This window comes from Bison bison, unplaced genomic scaffold, assembly GCF_000754665.1.
Source record: "Bison bison bison isolate TAMUID 2011002044 unplaced genomic scaffold, Bison_UMD1.0 scf7180017864061, whole genome shotgun sequence".
NCBI classification, from domain to species: Eukaryota; Metazoa; Chordata; class Mammalia; order Artiodactyla; family Bovidae; genus Bison; species Bison bison.
In genome coordinates, this window is record NW_011494633.1 from 4543848 (window position 1) to 4570011 (window position 26164).

The 26164-nt window shown below is 50.1% G+C and overlaps 1 protein-coding gene across 1 annotated transcript in view; it reads right to left on the reverse strand.

Moving 5' to 3' along the window:
- The window catches only part of CCDC88C (coiled-coil domain containing 88C), a 146009-nt gene that overhangs the window by 2115 nt on the left and 117730 nt on the right, over nt 1-26164 (reverse strand). The window contains exons 24-32 of the mRNA XM_010836261.1: nt 23847-24033; nt 20978-21123; nt 18390-18479; nt 16687-16925; nt 11305-11493; nt 7401-7469; nt 5184-5252; nt 3946-4235; nt 7-135 (exon numbers count right to left, since the gene is read on the reverse strand). Of these exons, the coding sequence (XP_010834563.1) occupies nt 7-135; nt 3946-4235; nt 5184-5252; nt 7401-7469; nt 11305-11493; nt 16687-16925; nt 18390-18479; nt 20978-21123; nt 23847-24033 (1408 nt within the window). The remainder of the gene's footprint in view (nt 1-6; nt 136-3945; nt 4236-5183; nt 5253-7400; nt 7470-11304; nt 11494-16686; nt 16926-18389; nt 18480-20977; nt 21124-23846; nt 24034-26164) is intronic.

A 26164-nucleotide genomic window follows, 5' to 3' on the forward strand; every position in this document is an offset into this window, starting at 1 on the left:
GGGGGCCACAAAGCTGGTGGGCATCTTGGCCCCTTCTTTCCTGGGCAGTGGGCCTGGCTGGCCTCCAGTGGATGGGAGATCACTGGCCTTTCTGAAGTAATCACTCAGCAGGTCATCCCGGCAACTGGGAGCATCCTACAGGGAAGAGAAGAAGAACTGAATGAGTCCAGGGGCTGTGTGACTTGGTGGGGGTGTGTGACTTGGAGATCCCTCCTCCCACCCAGGATCTCCCCTGGGCTGCCCACATGGCCGGGACTGAAGTTTCTTGCTTGGCCTGTTGAGGGCCTAATGTCCCCACTGCACACACTGTCCCGGTCGGGTGGGGGTCAATGTGAAATGAGGATCATTAGGGAGCTGACCCAGGCACCACTCAGTCGCCCCCTAACTTCACAAGCAAGAAAGCAGATTCAGAGAGGAAATGACTTCCCACAAAGCTCATCCATTTTATGAAAGGATCAGGACAACCGTTTTGACCTGGGTCTCCTTTTCCACCAGGCGGCAGAAAGCTGACGGGCAGGACTGGACCTTCTTTGTCAGCCCACCAGGCTCAGACACACTGCAAGCACCTTCCAGTGGGCCACAGAGAGGAAGACAAACAAGGCCAGCTCGGCAGAAGCCAGAACCAACCACACACAGCATCCTCACTGCCTCTCAGATCCTTCTCCTGATTTTAGGAAGGGGAGAGGCAGGCACAAGGGGCAGAGGAGGGAGAGGGAACCAGAAAGGCCCAGGAGAAGGCAGAGGCGGCCCAGCCCTCCAGATTGTCCCCCGTGCCAGGCAGCCACCACCTGGCTGGGCTTCCCCTGGCCAGGAACCAGTGTTCTCTGTCACCATCCTGGGGGCAGGCGGAGCCCCCAGAGCCAACAAGCTCGGTGGGCCTGTTCAGGTCAACTTCAGCCTTCTGCCAGCACCTCACAGCCTAGAGGAGCCCAGCTAGAGGTTTCTCTCGAGGCTGGGGATGGAGCAGGGGAAAGGTCAGGGCTGAGAGCTGCTGCAATCAGCCCCCAGCTGGCTGGGACCTGTCAGGGGGGAGTCAGCCTGCAGGATGGATCAGCAGCTCAGGAACCACCTGCCGACAACTCCTGGCCCCTGAAAACATTTGGATGCTCAGCTTGACAGAGGCACACTCTGCTGTTTCATGTTAGCCTGAAGCCTTACCCTTGGGTGTGTGTGTGCAGTAAGAACCTGGGTCATCAATATGGACAAGAACCATTTACCAAGTACTTTCCACATGTCAGGCACCGTGCTAGGAACCAGGGATGTAATCCCAAAAACTTAAATTTGACAGCAACCTTGTGTGAGAGTTGTTTAAGGTTGTATGAAAACATCACTTAATATGTAAGAAAGGACTTCCCAGGTGGTTCAGTGAGTGGTAAAGAACCTGCCTGCCAATGCAGGAGACGTAGGTTTGATCCTTGGGTCGGGAAGATGCCCTGGAGTAGGAAATGGCAATCCACTCCAGTATTTTTGCCTGGAAACCCCATGAACAGAGGAGCCTGGCAGGCTACCGTCTATAGGGAGGCAAAGAGTTGGACACGACTTTGTGACTAAACATATGTAAGAAAACTGAGGTCACAGAGATTAGGCATCTGAAGAACAGCAGACTGAGGATTAGAGCCTACGGCTGTTTGACTCTGGAGCTGTCTGCCGTGCCTCCTGGCCCCTTTCTGCACGCTTCTAGTTAGCCTCTTCATCCCCACTTTCAGGAGGCCACCCAGGGAGCCCATCGTGTGACTCTGCTCTCCCAGCATCACCAGTACTCAGGGAGTGGAGGCATGGGTGGCTTCTCTAGGCCTGATCGGGGGAGGATGGAAGTGTCAGGTGGGGCTCGTGGGGTGAGCACCTGGGCCGATGGAGGGGGAAGGAGGTGGCTCTCAGAGGCTGAGCACCAGCTTCCAACAGAGACTGCTGCAGTGAGACAGCTTTGGCCTCATTTAAGCTGAAAAGGGACATGTGCTGATAGCGGCCTGAGCAACAGTGTCTGTATAGGTCTAAGCTGAGTGCAGAGGGGCCATGCCCCTTGTAAACAAGGGGACCTGACCCCTGAGATCTGTCCAGGGATAGGAAACCCACTGGGACAGGCACACAATCAGAAATGGATTGAGGAGAAGAGCCATTCAATTGCAGGTACCCTCGATTTCTGGACTTCTCTCGTTTGCTCCATCAGGTCAGTGCCCCTTAGCCTGTGATGCCTGGACCCCCAGTGACAGTGAGAGCACCATCTGGGAACTCGGCAGAGATGCAAAAATCTCAGAATCCCTGGGGCCAGCCTGTGTCCTACCAGGTGAGTCTGACGAATGCTAGAGTTTAAGAGCCACTGCATCAGACCATAAACTTCTGGAGGGCAAGGTTTTGGTCCTTCTTAGCTTGCTTTCCCTAGTTTCTAGCCCACAGTAAGTGTTTGATAGACAAATAAATGAAGAGGGGGAGGGGCCATGTTTTATAATTCTTTGGCACCACCCAACCACAAGACCAAGCATCTAGCAAGTACGCTATAAAAATTGGCCCATTTGCTTTGTTTTCTGAGCAGGCAACATACATATTGCCTAAGACACAGTAGCTGCTCAATAAATATCTCCAAGACAAATATTTTGTGTTCTCTGTGTCAATGTGATGCATTAATGTGGGTCACAGAGTTTACCATGTGGCTACAGAAAGTTCAACTGTACTTATTTAAGGGAAATGAGATGCCATCACTGAAGCCTTACACCTTAAAAGATCTCAATTATGGAAAAGACCATGATGCTGGGAAACATTGAGGGCAAGAGGAGAAGGGGGTGACAGAGGATGAGATGGTTGGATGGCATCACTGACTCAATGGACATGAATTTGAGCAAACTCCAGGAAATAGTAAAGGACAGGGAAGCCTGGTGTGCTGCAGTCCATGGGTTGCAAAGAGTTAGACATGACGTAGTGACTAAACAAGAAGACAGTATATAAGCCATCTGTTCAATAACCCAATAGCTCAGGGGACTGAATTTAGACAGTATATATATAAAAAAAAAACGGCAACCCACTCCAGTATTCTTGCTGGGAAAATCCCATGGACAGAGGAGCCTGGCGGGCTATAGTCCATAGGGTCGCAAAGAGTCAGACACAACTGATTATGCACATATACACATGTGAAAGAACAGATGCGCAGCTTCAGAAAAGCTAAATGGAGACACTGGAAAGGTGACATGGGAGGGAATCCTAATAATGGGGGTGTCTGGGTTTAGATCTGCAGAACCGAGGTTAGCAAACCAGACCTGTGGGAGGTCCAGTGTGGGGCCCCTTTTTGTATGGCCTGTGAGCTAAGAATAGTTTTTACACTTTAAAATGACTGGAAAAGACTTTTTCTTAAAGAACAATCTTTTGGGACATGAGACAACTGCATGAAATTCAAATTTCTATGTCCATAAGTCAAGTTTTATTGGAACACAGCCATGCCGACTCATTGACAGATGGTCCAGAGCTGGTTTCCTACTAAAATGGTAGCGTCGAGAGGCTGCAACAGAGACCGTCCTGCTTGGGAAGCCTCAAATATTTACTCTCTGGCTCTTTATAGAAGAAACTGATCTCTGCTGGTGAGGGCTCAGGGGAAGTGGGCACGCAGAGCTCTGCCTCAAAACCCGGTGAGATGCTAAGCCCAGAGTGGGTGCTGGGCACATGTCTCAAGGAGCTCGCAGCGGTGGGCACACACCATCCCTGACCTCCATGCCGGCACCAGGCTCTGCCCACTCACTCCACAGATGGAGCAAACAGCCTCTGTGGTCTGGGGCTGGCTGCCAGCACCAGGCCCTGCAGGCTCGTGGGCTTCCTCCCCATCTAAGGAGCCCCGCACCTAGGCTGCCCCCTGTTCCATCTCTGTATTTCTGCTGCCAGTTTCTGCCTGCTATCCCAATCCAGGGAGTATGCAAGGGATGATGGACCCGCTGTGTCCCTTTGAGCCCCAGGGCCACTCACGGGGGACGGGGAGTCCCGGTTGCTCTCCTCCAGGAACTCCTCCAGGGTGACCATCTCGCTGCTCGGGGAGGTGGAACAGGGCCGCGCGCCACCGTGGGGCTGGGCTGTGCTCCTCTTCTGGACACCCTCTTGGGGCAGAGGCCCGTTCCGCGGTGGGGGGTACTCATGGCGGCTGAGGGCGGGGCGCCCCGGGGTGCTGGCATCCCGTGGCAGAGTGGCCGTGTCCCTGCTGGGGATCAGGTCTTCGCTGCTGAAGCTCTCGGACCTGCCGTGGAGCTGGTCGGAGGAACCTGGAGTCAGGGCGGGCGGCACAGAGCACACATCAGACCTCTTCTGCCTCCAGTGGTCTCCGGGCTGCCTGCCGCTCACCTACAAGAGGACCCTGCCCGAGAACCCAGGGCACACTTCTCCCAGGCTGGAATTCTCCACGTGAAGAACACTCTGGGATGCTTAGAATTCAGAACAAAATAGTTTGAGATAAACGTGGAAGGTTTCTGCTAAAGTTCATACTGTTAGTAGTGCTAAGGTCCCTGGTGGCTCAGCTGGTAAAGAATTCGCCTGCCATGCGGGAGACCTGGGTTCGATCCCTGGGTTGGGAAGATCCCTTGGAGAAGGGAACAGCTACCCACTCCAGCATTCTGGCCAGGAGAATTCCATGGACTTTATAGTCCACGGGGTCGTAAAGTGCTGGACACGACTGAGCAACTTTCACCACACTCATTAGCTCTCATCCATTCATATATTTAAAAGCTTTACTGAGCACTTGCTATAAGCCAGATGGTCACATGGACACTAAGAAGTGAAAAAAATTTGTGTAAGAGTTTATGGTCCCGGGACAGCAAACACATTCTTTTCAGACGTAGGGGAAACATTCATTAAGACAGACTATATTTTGCACTATAAAATCAACTTAAAAAAACCTGAGAATCAAAGCCACTCTGTTCTCTGACCACAGTGGGATGGAACTAGAGTCACAATCCCCCTTCTAAAGATGAAGTAACTCGGATTCAGAGGGTGGGTGATTCGCCTAGGTGCCCAGACTCTGTCTGGGGGTGAAGGGATTTGAACTAAAATCCGTTTAAACTCTCGGCCTGCACTTGAAACCACGTGATGTGGCCTTGGAATGCAACAAATGTCGAATGCGTGGAAGGTCTTGGGGAACTGTATTTTAAAAATTACAAATATAAACACAAAGACCCACAGACACTGCAAAGTGCCCAGAAGGAGGGCCAGCTCACCTTTCAGGTTAAGAGGTGAGCTGCCGCTGGACGCATTTCTACTGCTCTCCAAGCTCCCCGGCCGGGATGCTGAAAGGAAATGCCAACATTCAATCTAAAGGCCTGTGACCAGGTCTAGCCTGGACCAAACCATCTACTCTGAGAAAAATTATGGAACAAAGTCACTGCAGAAGTGGAGCTGAGCACGCCCCGGAAGGATGAGCTTTGGGACACCCCATGTTCTCCCATGAGGATGGCTAACTTCCCCGAGTGCCAGGTATGGGCGTCCAGAAACGACTGTGTGCAGATTTTTGTTTTTTTAAAGTTAGGTCTAAGGCTGTGGCTTCAAACGATTTTGTTAACGAAGAAGCTCTCATGCAGAACTGAGAAAGTAGATGAAAAAATGGCTGCTCTGGGTGAGTTGAGGGTTGGGTGCAGGTCCCCACCCCTCTTCCTGCACAGATCTTCCTGGAACACGTGTGAAATCTCCTGCCTAGATGACAGTGCAGCTCGGTGAGGGCGGGAGCCAGGAAATGGTGGTGTGTGTTCACGTGCGTACATGTGTGCAACTTCAGTTCCCTGATCCAGGAGGAGGAGCTGGGACCCTCAGCAGGACAGGGAGCACTCGGTTTTCCCAGCTGTCTGCTGTCCTTCAGCCCATCCATCTCAAATTCACATCTGCCCCGGAGGAAACAAGTGACCTATATGGTGACGAGCGCTGGAGGGAACCAGGCCTTGGGGCTGCCGTCTGCGCCGAGCGTGTCTGCGGTGGCTCTTGGATCAGAGACTGAGTGCCAGGACCAGGGACGGTGCCCCCCTGCCCTGCGAAGGGCAGGCTGTGCCTTCAAGGCCTGTGGGCCACCCCTCTGGGTCTCCTCCGCCGGTTGCACTGGGCACCATTGCTCTTATCAGCCTGCCCTGTATCAGTTTGTCCTGCTGGACCACAAACCCCCGGGGGACAGGCCCTGTGTTTCTGTCATCTCTGCATCCTCCCAGCACACAGCTGGTGTTGAGCGCACTGAAAACGGAAGACACGCTGCTTACAAGCCACCTCCCCCCACCGCCTGCAAATCTGCTCTTGTTCTTCTGGGTCTTTAGGGCACCTAGTTCCCAAGTGCTGATGTGTTCACTGCAAATAGCATGCATCTGGAAAACACTCACTAGCAAACCGGGTTTGGGGACGAGCCAAAAAATACACGTTTTTTTTTTTTTTGTGCATGGTATAAAAGCAAAATAAGTCCTTTTGTTGAAAAGGGAATTTTTGAAATTTAAAAATGCACATCCCTCTTTAGAAAGGAAATTAAGTTTCATTAAAGAAAACTGTGATACAAATCAATGGGATATAAAAGCACTTTTATCTAACTGTTGCATCAAAAACCCCTTGCTCTTTTTTTTCCTGAAAAGACAAGCTCAAGGAATCAAATACTTCGGAAGAAAACCCTTCTGGTCAGCTGACAAGCATAAATCAGGCTACTCCAGTTTACTGAACATTGCAGGAGATCCTTGCGATTCTGTTGCCCACCACTCCGTGCAAAGCCATAAGGGCTCCTTGTGTCAACCTGTGTCACCACAGAGCCTATAAACTGGGAATGTCTGTATCATAAAATTTTTAAGAGATGCTAGCTAGTTCCCACACACTGTTGATCAGAAGTAAACTGAAATAAATGTAAACTTTGAGGTTTTTTTTTTAAGAATTATCTTCCAACCTTCCTATGACTTGTTTTGCAAAATTAAAAAAAAAATCCACTTTTAATTTTTTGAGAAAGTTAGTATAATTTTGGTTTCCCTTCCGCAGAAATTTACAATATGCCTAACTCAAATGGCAAGTACTTTTAACAGTTTCTAAGACTAAATGTAACTTGGAGCCACTCTGCAAGTGAGGGTGGCAAGAGATCTTCCTGAACTCAGTGCTCCCTGTGTGGGTCACTGGAACATCCTGGCAAACATGAGGGGTGCTTTAAGGCAAGGGAAATTAAAGTCTCCAGAAGTGGGATGCTTCATAAGTAGTCAGTTCCTCGTCACTGGAGGTATGTAAGCAGAAGTCAGATGCTCGGGCCCCTGGGGAGGGGAAGGAAGGAGCTTGGACGAACTGTGGACCCATCCCCACTTCATACAACTCCACTTTCACCTGTTTTGTGTACTGGACTTCTGTGCAGGATTTAGCTTGAGGGAGAGGCACTATTGCTGAGAACAAGACTGAGAATCCAGGTGGAAGGGCGTGTCGCGCTGACCACTCACCGTACTGCCTGGGGTGAAGGAACTCGAGCTCCAAGGACGGCTCGCAGAGGCTGTCGTCGGAATTATAGCCTGTGGTGAAAACAGGACAGTGAGTCAGGGGTTCTGGAACATCCATGGGGAAACTCAGGCCCTCTGCCAGACGGCCACCTCTGAACCTCGCCTGGCACCTGGATCGTGGCAGCCCTTGGCTCCGGGTGAGGCGGGGGGAGCGTGGACCTGGCCTCGTCTGTGCCTCCTGCTGGTAAAAGCCTCATACTCCTGACTCCTATTTAACTTTAAATCCCCTTTCCGCCTGTGCAGTGACTAGGGCTTGAAGGCTACAGCAGTGATCTGGCCTAACACTGCAAAAGGAGTTGAATATTTAGGGCCCTGGGGACCACTTCCCAACCTCCAAGGCCAGGCCGTGCCGGCAATTCTGGTCTGGGGGCCACACTGCCTTCGGGTCATAGGAGGAGGGCAAAGGAAAGATTCCAGCACCTGACCGGAGAGGCCGACTCCCTGGAGATAGCCCTGCCCTGGCAACTCCAGAAATAGACCCAGAAGCACAGGCCAGCCATCCACGGCCCTCTCTGAGAGGGACTCAAATGCCCTATGCCTCGGACCTGCGAGTTTCTTTCTGACAGTAGACCCTGGGTCCCTCCAAAGTGGCAAAAGGGTTTCTAACCCACCCCTGACTCCTATTATAAAAATTCTGGTAGTGAGAGACACTCAAAGTTAGGTATGATCTTCACACTATTGTAAATAACTATGTATAACTAATAAGGACCTACTGTATGGCACAGGGAACTCTACTTAATACTCTGTAATGGTCGATTTGGGAAAAGAATCTAAAAAAGTGAATATATGTATAACTGATTCATTCTGATGCACCGCAGAAACCGACAATCACAACACTGTTAATCAACGGTGCTCCAATAAATTTAAGTTAGATATGATCTAAAGGCTTCCTCTGCAGGTTCTGTCTCCCAGGAGATGACAGCAGGACAACTCCTTTTTTTAATTCACTAAAGGTAGCAGAATCCTACTTTTTGTGTTCTCCCTTAACGCCCAATGGGCTTCCCTGGTGGCTCAGTAGTAAGGACAAGCGCCTGCCAATGCAGGAGACACAGGTTCGATCCCTGAGTTGGGAAGATCCCCCGGAGAAGGAAATTGGCAACCCACACCAGTAAACTCGCCTGGGAAAACCCATGGACAGAGGAGCCTGGCAGGCTACAGTCCACGGGGTCACGAAAAGAGTCGGACATGACTTAGTGACTAAGCAACCTAATGCCCAACTCAAAGTAGTGGCTTAATTAAAACTTGCTGCCTTGATTACAATAGTAAAATATGGCTAGTGATATGTGGGCTCATTGCTGCTAAGTCGCTTCAGTCGTGTCCAGCTCTGTGTGACCCCATAGACGGCAGCCCACCAGGCTCCCCCGTCCCTGGGATTCTCCAGGCAACAACACTGGAGTGGGTTGCCATTTCCTTCTCCAATGCATGAAAGTGAAAAGTGAAAGTGAAGTCGCTCAGTCGTGTCCGACTCTTAGCGACCCCATGGACTGCAGCCTACCAGGCTCCTCCGTCCATGGGATTTTCCAGGCAAAAGTACTGGAGTGGGGTGCCAATGCCTTCTCCAAGGTAGGCTCATTAAACCTGGCTAATTATCAGAATTTTCTGAAGAACCTTTAAAAAAATATGGAATCTTATTTAGGAGAAGTATATTTGTACTCGTCTTTTGACCCAGCAATCCTAATTCTAGGAATCAACTCTGGGGACTGGTTGGTTGAATACCGTCATATCAACATTTTAATTATTGTGTACTTATACAAAGAATGAGAAAGATCTCCATGATATATGTCTAAGTGAAAAAAAACCCCCAAGATGTAATATTTTTATTTATTTATTTTTTGCAAAAAGAAACACAAAGTATAAATAAGGAACTAAAAAAAAGGTTATCTATAGGGTGACTTTGGAATGTAATGGAGGGGAAAGGGAGAGACGTGAGGCTTAGAAATCTAAGCATGCCTTTTTATGTAATTTAGGTTTAAATTATGTAAATATTTTATGTAGTAAAAAACAGAATTTAAAAAAGAAAAAACTCTACAATTGAAGACAGAAACAAATAAACCTTAGTGTATATGAACCCACTAACATAATCCATAAAAGAAAAATTCCAGTGAATTTTGAATATAAAACTGCGCATCCTTCATGAGATTGAATCTAAGCACTAGAAAAATTACAAAGGAAATAAACATCGCTTGGTGATTTTGTTAGTAGCAGTAGCAGTATTAAAATTTTTAACCATCACCGCATATTTTCAGGAAATATAAGTAAATGTTTTGAGAGAGAAGACGTCTGTGTAAGAAAAGGACACACATGTGAAATCGAAGGGAAAAAAAACCCCAAGGAATTGCTGAGGGCAGTCTGGGGGCACCGATGGTGACAGGCCCTTGTGCTTGCTCTGCAGGCCAGTGATGATTCCAGGATGATTCCAGGCTTGGGCTCCGACGGGATGCAGGCTGAGATAGCCTGTGGGTCAGCCCAGAGGGCTGGACCTTGAACCACAGAGACCCCCCAAAACCCTGAGGGGAGATGGTGTTCCCAGCTCTTCCCCAGGACCAGGCAGGGCCTCTGCACCCCAGAGCTCCAGAAACCAGCGGGGACTGATGGCTGTGGACAACAGACACCCTTGCCATGCGGGCTCAGGGCACGGTTCTCCCAGAGAGCTCACGGCACAGCTCCACTGACGCCCAACAGTAAGTGACTGCCGGCAATGGGGAGAGGCTGCCCACCTCTCCTGTGCCCACCCCATTCACCTGCTCCCCTGGGGGGCTTCCTACTTATAAGCAACCGGGACAAGGGCAGGGACCCTGTCTGCCTTTGCTTGTCAAACCAAAGTTGTGTAAGCCCCTGGTTTTAAGAGCAGAGTGGGTGCTATTACTGTGAAAAATAACAACCACGTATTGTTTTCCAACTTCTAACACCTCAGAGGCAATTACTTTCAGTCCTTTTAGCTGTGTCTTTGGATATCTCCTATTTTTAAATTAACAGCCGAAGGTCTTTTTTGGTTTTAAGCTTTACCTGTTCCTCTCTGGGTAATTTCCCAGTACTCTCCCTCCTCTTTTGGTAGCATCCTATTCTTGTTTCATGGGTGCAACAGCTTTGCTCATCTCTGACTGTTAATGACGGGCATCGTAAAGCTCCCATCTCTGTGCTTATGTCTGTTTACTCCATGATGTTTCACTGTTGCCTCTCACACTGGTTTTGGTCTCTGCTACTAGAGGCTCTAGAGGTGTCGCTGGGCTTCACCTGGCAAGATCTGATGGAGACATTCAGCTGGGATCTTCTTAAGTTGATCAGACGACTGGGACAATATTTTAATTTCATGTCTAAAGGTGTGAACACACATAGCTACTGGCAACCTGGGAGACCTTCAGTTTGTAAATCCTTCCCTACAACCCCCTTGTTTTTGACTTGGGAAACTTGCCTTCCACTCTGTCAACTCACCTCCAGTTCAGAGACCCTCTTGTGTATCCTCCACAGAGAATGAACCTCCAGACTTCTACTAAGGTGGGCTGGAGAGGATGCCTCCTTTTAGCCCAGATGCTGGCTTATCTCCCTTCTAGACCTACTTGGTGCCACCAAGTTCTGCATGGTGGTTGTGGGAGTGGGTCCCGGGGCTTCCCCTCCAGTGGCTTGGGATCAGGCTTCTTATCTGTCCAGAGTCACCCACCCAGCTGGCAGGCAGGGCTGAAGTCTGAACCTGTGTCTGGATGATGCCAGAGCCTGCCCACAACTTAACCACCCTACTCACTACCTCTCAGCCTGGGACCCCTTCTCCCACTGAGAGCCTGGGGTCTTTAGGAAGGACCTGAACCCCAGATGCTCAGCCCTCTTGTTTCTGGAGAGGCCCGTGACTCACCTTTGGTGCGGCCTGGGTGCCGGGAGATGGAGCTGGAGCTGGAAGGGGTTGTAGTGATGGCTGAGGTCGAACAGGGCCGGGGGCCCAGCTCCAGGGGCCAGGGCTTCACGGCTGGGTCAGCAGAGGCATCCTTGTGGTCCAGGCTGCCTCGGTGCGGGGACCCTCGCTTTGGCTTTAGGTCCCCAGGGCCTGGGGCAGAAAAGGACATTGAGAGACGGGCTGGCAGAATCTTGGGCTCAGGCTGGGCGACCACACGGAGGCCTAGAAGCAAGGGCAGCAGGGCACACAGACCACACGGACGAAAAGCTGAATTGCCCCCTAGCCACGCCACCCCCTTCCCTGCTGACCCAGGGCTGTGGTTTAAACAGGAGGGCCCTGGCTACAGGCCTGTATCAGAGACCCCAGCTCCACTGATGGGCCATACTGCAAGCCCTAGAATTTTGGCTGGGAGACAATAAAGGAAAAACTCAGGAGGACAAAGAAAATGTTGGTGGAAGTCCAACATATTAACTACAGGGCACGCCTGCCACCCAGCGCTGTGTATCATGCAAATCCCTGATGTAAAAAGATCCTGGCAGAAGAAAATCCAAAAAAGAGGGGATATGTATATACGTACAGCTGATTCACTTTGCTGTACGGTAGAAACTAACACATTGTAAAGCAACTATTCTCCAGTAAAAACTGAATCTAAAATAAAAATAAAAAAGATTCTGGTAGATGTCTGCTCAGGATCACTGCAACCTAAGGCTGAGGCCCTGAGGTCCAGGACGTGCATCTTGCCAACTGGCTTCACTTATAAACTCAGAAAACGTTGATTGTCACCTTAACAAGAATTTAAGAGATCTTTAATGTTTGCATGGTGAGACTGACTACCAGAAGGATTTTTATCTTGTCTTATGCTTTTCTGCAATCTCGAAGTTTTCTACCATGAAAATATACTCTTGTCAAAGTTAAGTAAAATCCTATTTAAAAGCATTTTTATAAAACCCAACCCTCCACCTATCTCGTAGTAAGAAAGGGGATGGGCTCTCCAAATACGAGACAGAAACGAACGCAGCTGGAGTTCCTGTGAGCATTAGGACCACACTGTCTCCCATGGCGTCTCACTCCAGGCACCCCAAGGCTGCAGACCCAGAGCCTCACCCACTGCCGGGCTCTCAGGCCCCTCCCCTCCCCTCCTTCGTGGACCTGACCCTGCTGGCCCCTCGGCCACTCCAAGTCTGGATTCACAGTGAAGTTTTAATCGCCTACATCTTATCATGACTTGAAATCAAGGTAGAATTTGGATTCTGAAAGATAACCTTGATGAGAAGCAAGATTCAAGTCTGGTGGGATGCATGGGGCAGACATCCAACAGGTGAAGTTAAGAGCAGGAGCAGGTGGCGGGGAGGTGGAGATGACCAAACAGTTAGCACGAACAGCAGAGAAACAGCACCGTTCCAGCAGCATGCTCAGAGGACAGGGGGCCGGGACCACAGCAGCCCAGGGTTCCCAAGGCGGCGAGTGAGAGAGAAGGCGGTACCACATCAGCCAACTTTGAAATCAGCATTTCAATACGTGTGGACTTATTTTTTAAACTGGTACTGGCTCTCCATTTACAGTACAGGTAATAATCTATCCTTTGAGGATAAATTTAAGTGGAAATGGTGGGTCAGTTCAAGGGGAAATATGTCAGTAACCACACAGGTGATGGACAGAGGTGGCAAAAATCATGAAGATGGAACAAGAATGATTGAAGACAGAAAGAAACTGCAGTAGCTAAAGGCCTGTCTCGACAAGCCTTTCTCCCGCTCTGGGCGTGACTGGCCTGCTGATGCTCTTTCTGTCCACCGCTGCTTTAACTTCAGCACCAGAGATGTTCAGAGAACGACAGCACAGTCATAAAGCTTCATTCTGGGCTGGCCTCTGGCTGGGCATCATCGATGCAATTATTCAAAACGCTTGCATGGAGCACAGTAAATCCTTCAAAACATACAACACCTCTAAAAAGGACCCTATTTGGCAAAAGCCGTCAATTCAGGGCTCGACAAAGAAAGAGGAGAATAGGGCAGCGGTTTTAAATTTTAGCTGCTTCAAGATAAGCCTTAAGGGAAAAAAAAAACTCACTTGACAGAGGCCGTGTATTTTAGGAAGCATAGCGACAACTGACCAGCTCTGCTTTATTCTTGAGCGTTGACAAAAGCCTGCGGGTGCGAGGGTGGGGGGCAGCACACGGCCACTGGACTTACTCAGCACGGACATCCTGGCCCCAGGACCTGGGCACGCATGTCCCGAGGCGCCCCTACAACTGTGCTGTGCTGGAGAATCGGTCCAGAGGGTGTGGCAACTCATCTTCTCTTTTGAAATCAGAATCCACGCTGGCTACTTTAAAGTCTGGCCTGGAATTGGGGTTAGGAGGAGGGGTCCGCTAGGGGTCATCTGGCCTTTAGGTACTGGTTTTTTTTTTTTTTTTTCCGTTTGTTTGAATTTCAGAAATGAAGGAGGATACACGATGAAGACACATGGTAAAGGAAAAGGATTAGAAGTCTCCAATTTCTGAAAAGGGGAGAGGCTCATTAGGAGAGGATGGGATGTCAGAGGAAGACCAGAACCGCAGGCGTTTAGAGAGAGCCGGGTGGGCCGTTGGAGACTTGTCTTTGTCCTTGCTTTTGCTTCTCAAAAAGGGACTCTTTTTGCGCTGAGTTGCTAAATCGTTATCCCCAGGATAACCCGAGAGGGGAAGGAAAAAAGAAAAAAAAAAAAAAAAACACAACAAATAAATGAAATGAATAATAACATGTAACTCTAAATTAGTTCAGTGTACTTTGGAAATCAGAATCCAGTCCAGGAAAGATGGAAACAAAAACCACGACAAGACTGGAATCAGGAGTCAGTGAATCATTTATGCTCTGCCTCAATTTAATTAATTTAGCGGCATCTCAGTGCCAACACTTTACTCAGCACGTGAAGAGAATTACATATTGCTCACGGAGCCAAGGGCTTAGATGATTTTCAATTTCAATGTGTTAAATTATTAAATAAGAATGTTCATTAATTTAGGACCCAGCTTCTCTTACTCATCCATTTTAATGACCGACTCCCTGACAATTTGGCTCATGTGTTACTCTCATTCCTGTTCAAAGACTTTGGAAACAACACTTTTCTGGCCTGCTGTAATAAAACAGTCAACCTGACTATTATTCACCAATAATTCTTATACATCTGAAATAACTTTTGGCAAAATGAGTTAAAAAAATAATGAAAATACCTCTTTTTCATACTCCAAAACACCAAGAATTACTATACCCTTTCTTCTATTACATGACTTTTAAATTATTTCTAATTTTTATCAGAAATAAAAATTATCAGAGCAGACAATTGGTCTAACTTTTTGAACAGGTCATACAGAAACATAACCAATACATCCAATTTCTGACTTAGAATTAAATTTGGAACCAGAACCTCCATTGTTTCTTCCTCCATAGCGCCACCTGGTGGTCAATATTCACACCATCGGTAAGGGACTGACGATGTGATGCTGGGGCCCTTAGCTCTGCTGGGGGCATGCCTAACATCTCTGTTAGGCAACATGTTTAATCAGCTTTCACTGCAGGTAGTGCACTTGGTGGCCTAGAGCTCAGATTCCAGGGTTAACAGGCCTGTGTTCAAATCTAAGCTTTGTCACTTATTACAGCAGCATGTGTCTCACCTTGTTAAGCCTCGCTTTCTCAGCTCTGAAAAGGGGATGATTAATCATGCCTACCTCACAGGGCAGTTGGGACTAAATGAGGCAGATAAAGTAAATTAAAAAGGTGCTGGCTGCCCCCAAAAAGGCATCCAATGAATGGCTGCTGTTAATAATTATCGCTGACTTGCTCACTCATGGATTGGTACAAGCAATTTTTCCCCATGAACGTTTTCCTGACTCAATTGGGCTGATTATGGTTAATTGAGGATTTCCCTGGTGGCTCAGTGGTAAAGAATCTGCCTGCAATGCAGGAGATGTGGGTTAAATCCCTGGGTGGGGAAGATCTCCTGGAGGAGGAAATGGCAACCTGCTCCGGGATAGTTCATTAAGCCAACTTTAATACAAGTTGAGGTGATGAATGTCAAAACAATTAAAGAGCCAATATGAAAACTAGTGGCCAGAGAACCTGCCTAGATGAAAACAAACTTTGAGTTTCATCATCACTGACCCGAACAAGAGCCTTTTACATAATCTGACCTCCTGCGAAGAATGGGAGTGCAAATAGTCCCCAAACAATGTGTGAAAGCACTTGCTTTTGTGCATTTGAAAGTGACACGACAGTACCTGTGAACACAGCCTCCTGAAAGGCCTGTGCACATCCCACTCAGCAGAGGTGGCTTGTCACTGGCTCTTAGTGGTGTAATGTCAGCCCTCACGTGGGGGTCTCAGGCACAGGCCTGATCTTCAGGAAGTCCTGGTGTCTTTCATAAAAATTTACATTACTCAGGCTGTAGGTTTGGTATAAATAATCCGAGCAATGATATTTGAAAGTAAATTTGGAAACTGAACAATGTTTGAAGTAACTGCTGTGTTTAATCAGTTCTAAGATGTACATCTCCCACCCCCAAATCTTAACATCACTGAAATCAGGGTGCAGCTTCCACAGTATCTTAGAGTCACCACTGGGGGGTCCAGACGAAACGGTGACAAAATTGTTGCTGCCACAACCAATATATTTTGTTTATATTTTCCTTTCATGTGTGTACACAAAAATCTATCTAATTAAGTCCTTTAGAAGAGCTTTTCAACCAGAGGATGGTAAAAGTTCTAAGTGGTAAAGTTCTACATCATTGGATTGCCAGCAGTATGTAGAGTAATTGTGCAGTTTATAATTGACAGCCTCTTAGATTTGATGACATGAAGCACATTCAACTAGAAGTCCGTTTCAGAACCTATGGCAAACTCAGAAGGACAGTCTTCATGGAAAGATTAAGCCAAACGCCCTGGCTGGTAGGACTGAAGGCCAGGTCAGGCTGAGAAGAAAACCTGCCTGCCTTTCCAAGTTATGAAAAAGACTGAAACCACACACGGACTTGCTGAGATCCCATACGTGCCTATTACCCATGAAATGTGCCTGGGATGTCCCTACAGAGACAGCTTACTCTAAATCTCTAACCTGTACAAGGAAATCCCCAAGCCTATGCTACTGAGCTTTCTTCTGGTGCCTGGAGGGTGTCACTTTTGGCCTGAGTACCTCTCATCGTCTATAGGATTAGTGATGCTTATTTGACATGGGTGTATATTTTCCTGGCTATTAACACACCCCTTTCAGGCTCTTACACACACATGTGCACATCTACATGCCACCTCCCTCTACCCCGTCCAGTGAGAGGGTCCCTTAGGCCCACCTCCGCCAGCCAGGTCAGCATACCTACCTTTTCCCAGGGGCCCATTATGGGAGTCACGTTCTTCTGGGCAGCTTGAGCCCGATGGGGTGGACTCGGGGTTCTCGGGCTGAGATCTGAGCGGCTGAGAAGCAGATGGCAAGGTTGGGTCTGGGGACTCCAGCTGCCGGGGAGGGCTGTCTGTGGTTGACTTCAAGCGTTCTCTGGAACCCTCTTTCTTTGGTTTGATGAGTTTGACTAAGGCTTTGGCTCCAATCCAGTGGTTTTTCCTAATGAGAAGTAGATTTTTAGGACACAGTCAACCCTCACTGCCTGCTCCAGCAGGTCACTGGGTGCAGTGTCCCAACATGGGCTGGTCTCCCCATCACCAGCCTGGGAAGGTGGCAGGTAACTGGGGTTTCGAATAATGGCACTGTATTTGGGGCTCAGGAGATAGAATGGAATTCTCAATCAGGTACAGCTCAGGGATGGTAGAACCACGTATGGGTGCAGAAATCCACACCACTCTCTTGCAAAAACAGAACTTCAAGTGCACCCATTAACCCTTTTTCTTTTTAAAAATGTGGACCATTTAAAAAGTCTTTATTTGGCTTTGTTGCAATATTGCTTCTGTGGTTTATGTTCTGGATTTTTGGCCAGGAGGCATGTAGGATCTTAGCTTCCCAACCAGGGACTGAACCCACAGCCCCTGTATTGGAAGGCACTGGACCATAAGGGAAGTCGTCTAGTCGCTAAGTCGTGTCCAACTCTTTGTGGCCCCATGGACTGCCCCTGCCAGGCTCCTCTGTCCATGGGATTTCCCAGGTAAGAATACTGGAGTGGGTTGCTGTTTCCTTCTCCAGGAGATCTTCTTGACCAGGGATTGAACTCCCATCTCCTGCATGGGCAGGCAGATTCTTTACCACTGAGCCATCTGGGAAGCCCTTGCCCATTAACTCTTGATTACCTCTGTGAAATAAAAGAAGTGCTCTGCTAATGTGATCTATTAGGTGGCCATTTTTCTGCCAAAATGCCATTTTCAGCATCACATTCCTCCTCATTCCCTGCTAAGTTTCACAGGAAGTGTTATAATAAGCTGGCATTCCCTGACCACTCCCCGCACCGAGGAATCTGGACGTGGTGGCAGAGGGCTGTGAAGAGTGGGCCGTGTGGATGAAAAACAGGGACTATAATGAGTAAGTGATAAAAGTTGTAGCTAACAGGAAACAGAGAAGGCTTCTGCTGGATAGAAAAGAGAACCATGTCCGGATTCTCCTCCTCCGCTGAACTGCACTGAACTGTGCTTATACAACTCATTGCACTTCTGCATCTGGGCCTCAGTGTCTCCATCTGCCAAAGGGAACGCTGGGACTGAGGTTCTGAACCTCTGTGGTTCTGTGATTTTAACAGAGAGGCCATTAGGGATGCACAGCGATTCTGACTTCAAGGCTGGGCTGGGCCAGGACCATCTGTAGGGCCCAACTCCTGGAGCCCAGGCCCGGGGAAGCGCTGCTTGATGCACGGGGCCAGTAGCCTCGGGGGACGGAGCCAGCCCTACAGCCCAGCACAGGGCTGAGAGAAATTCTAAAATCTTTCCTCTGTGGGAGGGATGTGCACAGAGGCGGCCTGCCAGCATGGAAGACACCGGCCCTACAACTGGGGGCTGCTCCCGACGGCTACTGTTTTCGCCCTGAGTGTGAACAAGGAATATCTGTTGTTCCGTGTTTCAGCCCCTGAAACTTAAGTCAACTCACTTCTTTGGAGCAGGATCATAGAATTTGTACTGATCCATGATTTTTTCTTCCAGTTTTTCCTTGTGTCTCCGTAACGCATTTAATTTGTCTCTGTGGAGAGAGGGGACAGACCACCAAGTCAGGTTTAAGCCAGAAAAATGAAGTCACTCAGCTCGGCCTGGGACCTGGCCCAGCACACATCACGTGGGCCACCCTGGTCACTGAGTCAGGAATATGTGAATGGAAACACGGGATACAGGCCCAGGAAGTCCTAATGTCTTGAGGCGGCCTGCGAGCACCCAGGACCCAGCTGAGTGACCTCAAGGAAGCAAACCCCTGACCGTCTGAAAACCCAGCTCAGAAGCAAGGACTTTCTGGCCTGGTCATTCAGGACGTGGGACACCCCAGGGTCACACTCAGGGCCAGTTCCTGGGCGTGCATATCAACCAGACCTCGGTGGTGGGGTGAGGTGTGCCCTCAGATGCTAGGTGGGCATCAGGGCGGAAAAAGTCATCTTAGCGAAAGCAGACCTCTGACTCGGACCCATTCCAATGTTGGGTTTCTGACTACACTTTTGTGCAACAAACTTGAAAGCTTCCAGGGGCCAGAAAGAAAAGATGAGGAGCACAGTGGGCCTGGAAAGACCAGGGAGGGCGGGGTGGCCTGAGGCATGGTGAGCCACCTGGGATTGCTGCCATGTAGGAACGAATGCAGACCTGGGTCGGGGGATGGGGTGGATCTTCTCATTTCCCAGAGAAGCCAGAAACTCAAGATCGTGAAGCTAAATCTCCCAGCTTGTACATGCTGGAAACCAGTTTCTATTTCCAAAAATGCAGAAAAGACCAGAAAGACACATCCTGAACCCTGGGCTGCCAGAGAGCTCCTCTGCTTCCTGGGAGAGAGACACTGGTCTTCCTGATTCGCAGGGTGTGCTTTTATCTCAGGGAGCCCTGCGGGTGGACTCCGTACAGCACTGCCCACAGGGCCACCGACTCCTGTCCCCTCCAGCCTCTCATCACCTGGGTGGTCTCTTCACAGAGTGGACCCTCGGTTTTCTCACTGGAAAATGAGGCTTCTGGGCCAGAGGCAATGGCTCACGATTCTTTCTGTCAAGGCACTGCCAAGGTTCCACCCAAACCAGGGACTTTCCCAAGCATTCCCCACGAAGGAAGCTCCTCATGCAGAGAGGCAGCTTTGGGAACCACTGGGTCCCGACCCCTTGCTGCTTGAGTCAGCCCCCTTGACTCGAGGCCTGTGATTTGTTCCTCTGTCCTCATGGCCCTGCAGCGTGGCCTTAAGCCTGGAGGGCTTCCGTGGCTGGGTTCGCCTCCCACAGATGCACGCAAAGTCAGAGAGCAGGCCCAGGCCCCTCCCGGCCCCCGGAACAGCACTCTGCTCCACTCGAAACAGCCTCCGGGAAGCCTGCCAACCCATGGCCCTCTGCAGACGCTCTCTAATGCAGAACTGTCATCCACCCATCCCCCTGGGGTCCAGACGCCTCCTCTTCTAGTTAGCACCTGCCCGGCGTCTGCAGCGATTATTATCCGCTGGATTACAGAGGGCCAACTTCAGGCAACGGTCGTTTCTACCCCCAAAATTACGGTGTGGTTTTTGATGCAAAGCATTTTCTGGTAGGTGGTGAGCCACCTCTGAACGTGGAGGTGAAACCGGGAGGATAACAAACAAGTCTCAGGACACTTGAGAGCTGGACGAGACCACGCCCCTCTACAACGTCTCCTTCCTTCCCCAAGCCAGCCAGGTGCTCCTGCCCACAGCAAGGACAGTCCAACCGCCACAGCAGAGCGGTGGAAACCCCCTGAATCCATGGACCCATCCTGTGTTACTTCACGTCTGTGCCACATCTCAGTACCAAGCCTCCTGAGCTCATCTCTGGCAGCTTCCTAGGTCTGGCTGGACCAGCATCCTATAACACTTCCTGGTGTATCCCGACTCGTGAGCCAGGCATCGGCGCCTCCTCTGCTGGGGCTCCTCCAGGTTCCCTGCACCCAGGCCCCTGCCATGCTCCACCTCCACAGCCCCCCAGCTGCCCTGCTTGTCCCTGTCCTGCATCAGCAGCATTAACCCCATCTCCTCCTTCTCCATCTCCCTGAAGCTCCTCAACCTCTGGTATGGACACAGCTCTAGTCATATCCCATCGGTCCCACCAATTCCCGTTCACCAGATCGCTGTGCACCTCGCAGGGCCCATGTAAAGCCGGGAGAAATAAACACCGTGGCACAGTGGTCACCCACCCTCCAGACGATCATCGAACACAGACATGAGTGAGAAAGAGTCCTGCACTGGCATCTGTGCTCAGCCTTCGAAGTGAATTCTTTCCCTGAGCTACTTCTCGGTGGCACGCTTGTATTTTTAGAAGTGCACTTAATTCCAAAAGCAGAGTAAAAAGCTTCTGGCGGTGGGCAGTGCCTTTAAAAAGCTAACGAAAGCCAAATGCCACTACCTGCAGAAACCCAGAACCACTCCAGGGCAAGAGAGAGGAGGACAGGCTGGTAAGCTGGCCTGCCCTTGCCCTCAGGACACTGACGGGCCCCGGAGCTGCTCTGGCCTGGCACGGGGAAGCCAGGATCCCCATCACCCGGGCCCCTTACATGTACTGCTTCTGTTCCTCGTGGTACTGCTCCTTGTTCTCCAGGTTCTGTTCTAGAAGCATCTGGTTCTGCTGGCTCAACAGCTGGATTTGGCTCAAGAGGTGATGGTTTTCTTCTTCCAAGTTCCCCTTGAGTCGGGACAGCAGCTGAAATACAGATCAACAGTGTCTTAAAAATGGTGTGACCCCGTGAGTCTGCTGCTGGGAGGCCAGCTTCCGAAAGAAGGAAAACGCCACGTGCGCCAAGACGTCCATCTCAGGCCTCCCCGGTGGCTCAGTGGTAAAGAGTCCGCCTGCCAATGCAGGAGACAAAGGTTTGAACCCCGGTCCGGGAGGATCCCACATGCCACGGAATAACTGAGCCCGTGGGCCGCACCTACTGAGCCTGTGCTACAGAGCCCGGGAGCTACAAGCACTGAGCCAGCACGCCCAAGGGCCCGTGCTCCGCAGCAAGAGAAACCACCACAATGAGAAGCCCAAGCACTGGAAGTGGAGAGCGGCCCCTGCTCACTGCAACTAGAGAAAAGCCGGAGCACCAGAGAAGACCCAGCACAGCCAAAAGAAAAAAAAAAAACAGACACCCATCTCAGTATTATCCAACTCGTGATAATTAGAAAGGACCCAAAGGGCCACTGCCCAATCTGACAGCGGTGGGCAACAAGTGGCTGCTGAGCACTTAAAACGCAGCCAGAAAAACAGACAGAAACAACACAGCCAGTCCTCGCCAAGACGAGCAGGGCAAATATAGCAAGTCCTAAAGACTTAACTCGGAGAAGGGAATGGCACCCCACTCCAGTACTCTTGCCTGGAAAATCCTATGGACAGAGGAGCCTGGTAGGCTTCAGTCCATGGGGTCGCTAACAGTCAGATAAGACTGAACGACTTCACTTCCACTTTTCACTTTCATGCATTGGAGAAGGAAATGGCAACCCACTCCAGTATTCTTGCCTGGAGAATCCCAGGGACAGGGGAGCCTGGTGGGCTGCCGTCTATGGGGTCGCACAGAGTTGGACACGACTGAAGTGACTTAGCAGCAAAGACTTAACTAAAAAACGGATGTGAAGTATCTGTGTAAACAAAATATATTATTTAGGATTAATACCACCTGCTTCCCTTCACTTTTTAAATGTGGCTAACTTGACAATTTTAAATTATCTCTGGTGGCCACATCATTATTTCTATGGGACAACTCTGTTCTAGCTGAGGGTCAGCACACTTCTCTTGTAAAGAGCCAGGCAGCAAATATTTCAGGATTTCCAGGCCAGATGGTGGTCTTTGTTGCAACCACTCAACTCTGCTGTTGCAACAGGTGAGAGCCAGAGACAAGACGTACATGCATAGGTGTGCCCACACTCCAATAAAACTTGACTTACAGATGCTGACATTTTAGTGTCACAGCATTTGCACTTGCCACAAAAAAAAGAAAGATGGTAACAATAACCCGGTGTACGAGACAGCAAAAGAGACACTGATGTATAGAACACTTGTATGGACTCTGTGGGAGAGGGAGAGGGTGGGAAGATTTGGGAGAATGACATTGAAACATGTAAAATATCATGTAAGAAACGAGTTGCCAGCCCAGGTTCGATGCACGATACTGGATGCTTGGGGCTGGTGCACAGGGATGACCCAGAGGGATGGTATGGGGAGGGAGGAGGGAGGAGGGTTCAGGATGGGGAACACATGTATACCTGTGGCGGATTCATTTTGATATTTGGCAAAACTAATACAATTATGTAAAGTTTAAAAATAAAATAAAATTAAAAATAAAAAAAAATAAAACTTTTTTTTTTTTTCACTTTCTCAACCATTATAAAATGCAAAAGTCATTCTGAGTTCACAGCCATATAGAAACAGATTTAGGGGCTGGACTTGAGTTTTGGGCTGAGGACGGCCAGCTCTTGCTCCAGAGTATGTGTATGATGGTTGGTGTACAGCAAGACGACTAGCTTTTTGGCTTCAGACGGCCTGGGTGGCAGCAGGCTCTGGCCTGAAGTCCGCACGGAGACCCTGAAGCACAGCCCGTGGTGGCGGGGCTCCCTGGGACAATATCTGCCAGTGTTGTGGCCCCCATCTCCTCCACAGGCCCCAGTCCCAGCCCAGAGTGTCTTTGGGTGTCTTGGCACCCTGGCCTCTGCTTCCTCAGCTGCGATGCCCCATGGAGCTACCGTGAGCTCAAAGGAGAAGACCCTCCGGAGTGTTTCTCAACAAAGGGCAAGAGGAGCTGTGTCTGGAGTCCTGGCCGTCTTGGGCCATCCCGGGGCTGGGGCGGGACCCGGCCACTCCTCCCTGCCCTGTCTACTCTGTCTTACTGTCCTGGGCTCTGCTAACAACTCCATCTGAGAGAGGTCTGCTGCTGAACACAGTACTTTCCAACCGAGTACACCAGAAGGCAGGGCTCTGCTCCTTTGGAAACCGGGGGAATGCGTGTGTAAGCTCCAACCTGACCGCCCCGGGATCAGGAGCCAGGCAGACAAACCCCAGCACAGAAAAAAAATAACAACAACAAAACCTGTGACATTTCCCTAGAAGAGTGCAGCTACTACATGAAAAGAAATGGAAGAACAGCATGGACACAAGAGGGCAGGGATAACACAGCACACGGCTGTATTGCTGCACCTGCTCCGACCCCTTGCAAAAGGCAAAGATCAGATGCAATGGTGCTTGTGCGTGCATCCTGACCAGTCGAGGTGTCCGTTCCCCACCCAGACAGCTCTGGCCTCCTCTCGGTCTCTGGACCACCTTTACACGCGTCCTCAGAGCATACGCGCCAAGGAGGACCCATCTCGACCCCGCTGAGCCGGAAGGCTGTCACGCCAGGGCACTCGTTCTGGCGTCCCGGGACCCCACCGCCCAGCCCCAGGCCTCACCTCGCAGTGGTTGTCCAGCTTGGTCAGCGAGATGTCCATGCTCTGGTGCTGCTCCTTCAGCGTGTCAAACCGGGCCTGCCAGCGGTTCAGCTCCAGCTGCGAGCTGTTCAGCGAGGTCTTCAGCTCCTTGGTGTGGGTGTGCAGTTCCTCGTACTCCCCCTTCAGCTGGTGGTGCAGGAAATTGACCCTGGGGGTGGGGGGCGCAGAGAGCCACAGGGCTCAGGGCCGAAGAGCACTCCCAGGCCTTGTCCCAGCTGTGCAATCTTAGACCAAAGCACAACCTCTCTGGGCCTCAAAACGAGGGAGTAGAACAAAACCAGGGGTTTTTAAGCTGGGTTCTTGGGGTCCTGTGAAGGTACCCCTGGTGCCCCCACCCTGTCTGGGGCAGACAGCACAGGCAGGCTCAGGCACCCACTCCGACAGAGCATCACTGTTGATCTCTTCTGGAGTTAAGGCTCTGGCATGTGTGCCTCCTTGGAAAAAAGGGTTCTGCTGTTCAAAGATTTTTTTAAACACTGAACCACAAGACGCTCTAAAACTCTTTGTCTCTGCTCAGCTCCTCTTCCCAGTTCCAAGCTCCTTTTCTAATTTCAACTCTCGAGATAAATAAAGTATGAGATGCTGGGGTATTATGTAAATCTGCTAAAATTATCATCATCATCTTAACTATTATCTAACTGGGCTTTCTCAGGGGAGGATGTATAACAGAAAGCTCAAAGTACCAGGGGCTCATGGACTTGATTTTGACACGGATGGGTCATTTGGCTCACTGATTAAATGAATTAGGGGGTTGACATTTAAAACTGTGAAAGTTTCACATCAATATTCAAATGTGCAACTTCTTTCAAGACAACAAGCACAAACAAAGGAATAATCTGGCAGCCCCAGGCCTGCCTCCCAGCTGACCACCTTGAGACCAAGTGGCTTCTCCATTTCACTGTCTGGTCTACGGCTGGCACTCATCACCCACGTGCCTGACCTGCCTGGCACCTGAGCCTGCAGTCCTCTGTACCCATGAACACAAGGACATGGGGAGGAAGCGGCATCATGTGGCCCTGCCAGAGAAAAGACCCGATTCAAACCCTGTCTCTGCCACTGACTACAAGCATCGGCCCCGGACGAGGCATTTAATCTGTCTGTTCCCTCATCTATTTTTTAAAAAATGGATGATAATAATTCTATGACGGTTAAGAACCTGCCTGCTATGCAGGAGACCTGGGTTCAATCCCCGGGTCGGGAAGGTCCCCTGGAGGAGGGCATGGCAACCCACTCCAGTATTCCTGCCTGGAGAATCCCATGGACAGAGGAGCCTGGTGGGCTACAATCCATAGAGTCGCAAAGAGTTGAACACGACTGAGCGACTAACGTACACGATGATTCTGTAGATTCCTGTCACTCTCGGTGGGAACAGTTGAAGGTCCCCGAGACACTAAACCAGCTCTTAAGGAGAAACGTGGGGTGTGTTTCCGTGAATCTGGTCACATGTTTGTGTCAGCTGGTCAAGACACACCTCGTTCAGTGTGGCTTCCGCCTGTGATGTGCTCACAGCCACCAGCAGTGTACTCATGCCTGAGGAAGCTTATCTACCACACGTGTATTCTCTGCAGTGTACATCACAGCCCTGCACTTGGGAACGTGAGAAGGCATCCCACCTGGGGGCCATTCACGTTATTGCCTGGGGGAGTTTTGCAGAAATTAATGCCTGTGGCTGGCGATCTGTTATGTAAGTGAATATTGAAACGTCTCTGGTCAATAATGTTCAGGTAATGAAAGACGCTGTTAATATAGATCCCATTAATAAGCTGTTGAATGGCAAAACTGTCACCAAAAAGTACAAAACCACGAAAACCATGATTCTAAACAGGCCACGAAAAGGACGCTCGTTTGCAGCCTGGGCTGCTGGGACCGAACACCCTGGGCATCCTTAGCTGGAAATGTGTGCGTCAGGCACCTCGAATGTCCCACCACCCTGGGCATGTCCTCAAAAGCGTCACGAGCGCTGATTTGGGGCTTACAGATGAACGTGAGCAAGGAGGTGAGTTCATAAACAGGGAACCCGTGAGATGATGAATGTGCCTGTGGCTGACATAATCGTCATCTCGGGGTGGGAGGTGAGGACTGCCAGCTTACTGGACGTGCTGTCCCAGGTACTACACTGGTCCTTCCATCCCAGTCCATTCTCGGTGACCTCATTACCAACCAGCTGTTAGCATGATGGGCTGTAAAACACACGATGACCAGGAACACCCTTGACCTCAGGGAGTGCTGAGTGGGTGAGATGCCGCTGCCTATGGGCAGGTGGGCCCCGGGGCCCCAGC